The sequence below is a fragment of the Monomorium pharaonis genome, chromosome 7, assembly GCF_013373865.1.
Source record: "Monomorium pharaonis isolate MP-MQ-018 chromosome 7, ASM1337386v2, whole genome shotgun sequence".
In the NCBI taxonomy this organism is placed as follows: Eukaryota; Metazoa; Arthropoda; class Insecta; order Hymenoptera; family Formicidae; genus Monomorium; species Monomorium pharaonis.
Window position 1 is genome coordinate 10940949 of NC_050473.1, and position 6278 is coordinate 10947226.

Sequence of the window (6278 nt, forward strand, 5' to 3'; positions counted from 1 at the left end):
AAATGCGGTGAGAATGCTAAAGAAATCTACATTTTCTCTCTCTTTTCTTATATTTTATTTATTAAATTTCTATTAAAGTACCAAAAATGTGAATTTATTGTAAGCTTGGAAGCAAAAGTAACGAATGAAACATAGTTTAGTTCTCGCGTTCCACGAAGTATTCTCTATAGCCACTCTTGGGTTCTCTCTTGAGCTCCTTGATGATAATGGATCGGTTGGAACTCATTACCTGGACGTCGGAGTCTTCGTCGTCGGTCACGTGCTCGTTTCTGTACACCTGTCGCCTCTTTCTCTTCCTTGAGGTAGGAGTCTGCGGCCTTGGCCTGTCCTTGCTACTACTGGACTCGATGGCCTCGTCCACGGCGCTGTGCCTCCTGGCTCTGCGCGCCGAAGTGGTCTTAGGATTCCTGGGATTCGTATTGTGCGGTTGACCCGTGTCGCATATGTTGCCGCTGGAATTATTTCTCTCTCTTCTAATACGTTCCTGCCGGCGCTCTTCCCGTCTCAGCAGATCGTCCTCGCTCTGAGTTCGTTTTCGGGGCCGCCTCGCTCTTCTCTTCTTCGTCCGTAGATTATCCACGGAATTTATGGAGCGCAAAGTGCCATTTTCGATGGAGATCTCGTCTAAAGCGTCCATGGAACGAACCAGCCTGGTCATTTGAACCGCTTCCTCGTAGCTAGGCGGCCCGATTAATTCTAGAGGATTAATTCTGATTTCCTCCGGAGTCTCCAATTCTTCTATTTCTCGCTCTAAATGTTGATTTCTGGAAATGTGATCAAACAAAATCTTTGTTCGATTTCATTGCGCTATTATTCTATCTAAGAATGATATATTTTATTTATAGTGCAATTAGGAAATTAAAATTTTGCCAAAATTAAAAAATTTTGCAATGGATATTAATATGTATTGTGTAGTGCAATTTAAAAGTTGAAAAGTAATTAACACATTTTTACAATTTACCCTTATTTAGAAAATTCTACTAAATTTTCTGCTAAAATCGTGACTACGTCGCGTCGGTAACACTTTCTTAATTGATACCACTTTTGGAAACATGAATAATGTACCAGCTTGCGAAATTGATGTAATGTAAATCTAGAGTACTCAGCAGATATCTGTCTTATCTGTTGCAGGTAGATATTCATTTTGTACACATTTTTTTAATTATTTTGTTGCGCTAAAAAAATTTTGAAAAAAAATTCGCGGATATTAAATTACTCATTAATCTTGTCTACACAGAAAAAAAAAAGTAATGTAGTCAATAACATATGTGATTGCGGACTGCCAACTACATGAAATATTCAATACAATAATATTTGCTATTAATGCAAGTACAATGTGCAATAGCATATATTATTGTATTGAGTATATCTGTAGTTGACAGCCCGCAATAACATATCTTATTGAATATATTACTTTTTTGTTTTTCAGTGTATATATGTACGTTATAAAATGAAAATCATCTTGCGTTTACTGATGACAGCACGCGTATCGATTGTATGATGCCTAGCAAAAAAAAAACCTTCAGATATATTTTGCTCATATGTATGCAATAATTATGAATTATTAATCTAAAAGCATTAATTACCTTCTTTGCAAAAGTCGTAATCTTTCTCTCTCTTCTATTTCCACTTGTCGCCTTTGCTCGCTGAATCTTCTCTTTATCTTCAGGGTATGCTTGATCGACACTACGCTGCCACACAGAACGACCAGAATAAGCAAGCCGATCATTACCATCCCCCAAGTTCTGTCTTTGTTGTAATACAAATCAGTGTTCCATTCGTTGAAACATGCGGCTTCCCACGAATAGCCGGAAACGTTCGCCGGACTTTGGCAGACCAAAGTCGATCCTACAATTTTGGGAGGAGGATCCGTTAAGTATTCAAAGGTGACATAGAGCTGCGTACAGTCGCATCTCCATGGATTATCCTCTAAATGGATTACCGCCAAATTTTGATTGTTTCGGAATACGTCAGGATCCATCGCCTCCGTCAAGCGATTTCCTACAAAATAATTGTTTAATTAATTAATGAAACGCAAACGTAAAGAATTTTATCAAGGCATAAGAACAGAAGTAATTATTGTGAAAAGATTAATTTTAATTGCAATAATTCTTTATTCAGAAATTACGTTATCGGTATTTCGATAGTAAATTATATTTTTAATTAGAAACTTTGGAAAATTCAATCCTGTTTAATGCCTCATTGTATCATTAACAATGAAGTTTGATTGAAATCAGATATTTCTTCTTCGAATTGTTTTCTCGTAAACGACTCAAGAGTTAGTGTATACCTGATAAGTCGAGCTTTTGCAACGAGGGTAATTCGATAAAGGTATCATTGTGCAGCTCGACGAGCCTGTTTCTCTGTACATCCAGTATTTTTAACGCTCTCGAACTTAAACGGCGCGGTAACGACTGTAGATGATTGACTTTCAAGTTCAGGCTTCTGATCATGGGCATGCCCTCCAGAGAGTCCGCCCTGAGACGACTGATTAGATTGTAGGACAGGTCCAGCGTCATAACGCTAGACGACAGATCTGGGAATCGGCGCAGAGAATTATAGGAAAGATTCAGGAGCCTGAGTTCGATATTATCCTGAAACGCCAGTGCATGAACTTCTTCAAAACTATTCGCGGACAGATCCAGCACCTCGAGCTTCGCCAGACCTTCGAATGTGCTGGCGTTCAGTCGTTCCAAATTGTTCGCGTTCAGATACACGTGCGTCAGCTGCTTGTTTTTGGCGAAAATGCGATCTGGCAGTAAACGAATTGTATTGCGGGAAAGGCGGGCATGCGTCAACGACGGAAGACCATGAAGACCGGGTCGATCAAGGTTACATCTTGATACGTCCAGTTTTTTGAGTTTTGGATGCTGTAGAGTCTCGTATCTACAAATAAGTAATATATTAATTAGAAAATTATTATTCAGTATCTTCATTTAATAAGAGGTTTCAGATTATATTACGTAACTTTTACTTTTTTTTTAAATACAAAATTAAAGTTATAATTAAATAAAGTCATTACCGAGTACTATACGCTAACGTAGGATTATTGGCCAAACGCAGTTCCTCTAGTTCCGGAAATCCGCTAAAAGTGTCTGGCAGTAGATAATTTAGAGTGCAGTCAGACATGTCCAACCATCGCAGTGTCCTGCTGACAGGCGATTCAATGTTTTTCAGTGGATTTCCCACGAGACTGAGAGTGGTCAGCGCCGACAGCCCACTCAAGGATGCGTTGCCGAGTTCTTTTATATCTAAAGAAGTTTTTGTTAGTCTAACACGTACGTGTTATTTAATCCTAAGAATTCTTTATATATATTTCTGTGCAAAGAAATATATTAAATTTTTACGCGAGACATAATATTGTCAAATTCGTAACAGTATTAATTGTTATTATAATGTGTGATGTATTTTTTATAAATAAGTTTTGTATTTTAATAAATAGCATTATAAATCCTTTTTACAGAATGCTGTAAATTTCTCTGCAATAAATATTTTGTACTCATGACTATCTTGATACACACAGCAATGGCCGGCATCCACTGCCTGAAGCACTTCGCTGGTTAGCCCTTTCAAGTCAGGTAATTGATTCCTTGAGATGTATAGAACTGCCAGGGACGGTAGCTGGCTAATGGAAGCAATAGCTGCCGTATTTACGATAATGTTGTCTGATAGATCTAGCCTACGAAGATTTCTTAGTTCCTCAAGATTATTTGGTAGGGAACTCAGCTGATTCTTGGCTAAATTCAGGTAATGTAACTCGACCAGCCGGTTAATTTCTTCGGTGATCTCGTTTAAATGATTGCTCGACAGATCCAGGTTCTCGACCTATATCAGAAAAAAAAAAAAAACTTTATCCAGTGAATGAACGACTTATTATGAAATGGATAATACAGAAAAATATAGATGTCAAAATGGAGTATACCATCGACGCGATTTAATTATCTTGACCATATCTTGTTTATGAGATTCTTATTAAATTTCCTTACGTTATCAATGCCATTTATTTTATTTCACGATAAGAGTGCAGTGAGTCAATTGCCATCTTATATGCTTGATTACAAATTTATAATAAAATTTACAATAAAAAAAAAATAGTAAGAAATAGAGTCATTACTCATCGTAAACTTACTCACCGCATCGCTGATGTTTTCGGGGAACGACAGTAACCCTTGCCTCGAGCACTCAACGGTCCTGGGCGATTGGCTGAGGTGGCACAGACACCTGGCAGGACAGACGCATCTCGCGATCGGCAGAATTGTCAGCCACGTGACCAGCGATAGAAGAAACACGTCCCGACGTCTCATCGATCGTACCTCCATGTTTCTTTCGCATCACCGAGGCGAGTCAGATCGAGCGATCGCGCCTAGCCCACATTTTCGTCAAGTGAATTTCACCGTCGTTATCTCGATGTTATTTGCGCCGGCACCCGATTGCGCATTGTCAAACGGCGAAGTTGCCTCGCGTTAATCGCACGCCGGAAGTTACGGGAGGATGGGAGATTTCTCGCCCGCCGAAAATCCACTCGCCGTGACTCGATCAGCCGGACGCGCACCGGTTCCCCGAACCGTGCTAAGAGCACTGAGCTAGTAGTTATCTTTGATAAGTATCGCAGGGTACGCCGCACGCATATCTCCGTAAGATAACCAGGCCGCCGCCGTGCCGAGGTGTCGAGCGCGTTGCTCCGCGCAAAAGAACCGAGGGAAAAAAAAAAAAGGGAATCGAACGAAGATAGAAGCACCTGCGATTACGCGATGTGATTTGTGGTTCGTACGCTGCATGGTGCACGACATCCCACGAGATACCAGGTCCATTTTGCTCGTGCCCGACGACGATTGCGGCTCGGGCCCGCGTTGAGAGCCGCTTTATTTATCACTCTAAACCCCACGTTTTTATTGTCCAATCAATAACTCCGATGTCAGTTTAATATTAATCACGTTGCGCTTAACGTATACGGTTATCAATTGATCGAGAGACGCCGTTAACTTCGATCAAACTTCTACGCGCGTCCGCGACTTTGTTCGGACTTTTAAACGTCATCAATTTTTCGCTGTTCGCTGTTGGCGTCGCTAAATTATTGAGACGCGGGGCACTTTAACGAGGTCCGACGTAGGTTCGAGGCGCTCCGTCGAGAGAATCCGGAGAAACAGGTTTTTCCCGGCGGAGGAGACATGAATGGAAATCTGAATGGGCAGTGCCGCGGAAAATGTAAGACATTAGATAAATATCTCAAGTATCCCGAAAGCCGATATTGAAGCGGGCATCTCCGCGGTCTAAGCCTCTCTCGGCTGACCCATGCGGATATTTTCCCCTGCTCCCCTCGCGACGCTGTCGCCGCATTACGATCTCTCTTCGTTTTTTTTTTCTTCTTCTTCGATCCGTATCTGCTGTTTCCTCTCTGGACGCGGCGTCCAGTGTAGGAGTTCATTATATCCGTCAGGGTCAAAACGTCTTAACTGAAAGGAAGAGGAGAATCCAATAAGGTTTTTAGTTTCCAAATTTTCAATTGCAGTCAAATTCACGGTTTGCGCCGTTTGGAAAAGAGTCACGGGACGAAATCTGAGATCTAAGACTCGCAAATAGAATCTTTAGTACAGTAAATTGGATAAATCTCGTAGCAAGAAAGATCAACGATAAAAACATCTTCACATCAAGATAGAAATTCGACGTTAATGTCGTTTCACATTGCACAAGATATAATTTCGAATTAAACCACACGGGCGACACGATCGCGCATTATTCGCACGGATTGCGGTGAGAAAGTCTCGGGCGAAGGCTCCACCCCTCAGAAAGAGGGATTTAAAAAGACCTTATCCCGCGCAGGACAGACTCGCTCTCTTTTTCACACGTCCGGCCGGGCCAATAGCGACGGCAGGTCACACCCTCGGGAGGGTGCGAGAGGTTTAGCTAGCGCCGGCGCTTAGCCTTGGGCTTATCCGGTGGGGAAGAGGACGTACTCTACCTGTTGATACTAAACCAACCCCTTCGCCGCGATTTCGCAAATCCGGAGTTTCACCGTCGCATTCGTGGTCACGCCCTTTTAGCTCAACAGATATCCGCCGATTTTTTCCGCCGACAATCCTTCCTTACGGACGATTTTACGGTATCGTAAGAAAAAAATATCGCGCTTTAGCAAGAGGACGATGGAAATTGTCTTATTTGTAGATTTTTTTGGAAAGATCGGAATTTGGAAAAGACCAAGCGATCTCTGAGATCTCTCTGAGAAACGGGGTTTTTGCGAGTCGACTTGCTTATTCGTCAAAGATGTATAATAATATAAT

The 6278-nt window shown here is 41.5% G+C and overlaps 1 protein-coding gene across 1 annotated transcript; it reads right to left on the reverse strand.

The window, feature by feature from the left end:
* Positions 1-31: 31 nt before the first annotated feature.
* On the reverse strand, positions 32-4592 carry LOC105834252 (leucine-rich repeat-containing protein 15). The gene is made up of 6 exons (XM_012676586.3): positions 4134-4592; positions 3522-3825; positions 3023-3251; positions 2291-2886; positions 1587-2001; positions 32-764 (listed from the first exon to the last, which is right to left on the reverse strand). The coding sequence occupies exons 1-6, from the start codon at positions 4317-4319 to the stop codon at positions 137-139; spliced, it is 2358 nt and encodes a 785-aa protein (XP_012532040.2). The 5' UTR covers positions 4320-4592; the 3' UTR covers positions 32-136.
* Between the last annotated feature and the right edge of the window lie 1686 nt (positions 4593-6278).

Excerpts from the sequence above, each read along its gene's own strand:
- LOC105834252 (XM_012676586.3), bottom strand. The coding sequence starts at position 4,319 with ATGGAGGTACGATCGATGAGACGTCGGGACGTGTTTCTTCTATCGCTG. Across the intron at positions 3,252-3,521 it reads AGTGGATGCCGGCCATTGCT|ATATAAAAGAACTCGGCAAC; the intron begins GTGTGTATCAAG and ends AAACTTCTTTAG. Across the intron at positions 2,887-3,022 it reads ACGTTAGCGTATAGTACTCG|ATACGAGACTCTACAGCATC; the intron begins GTAATGACTTTA and ends ACTTATTTGTAG.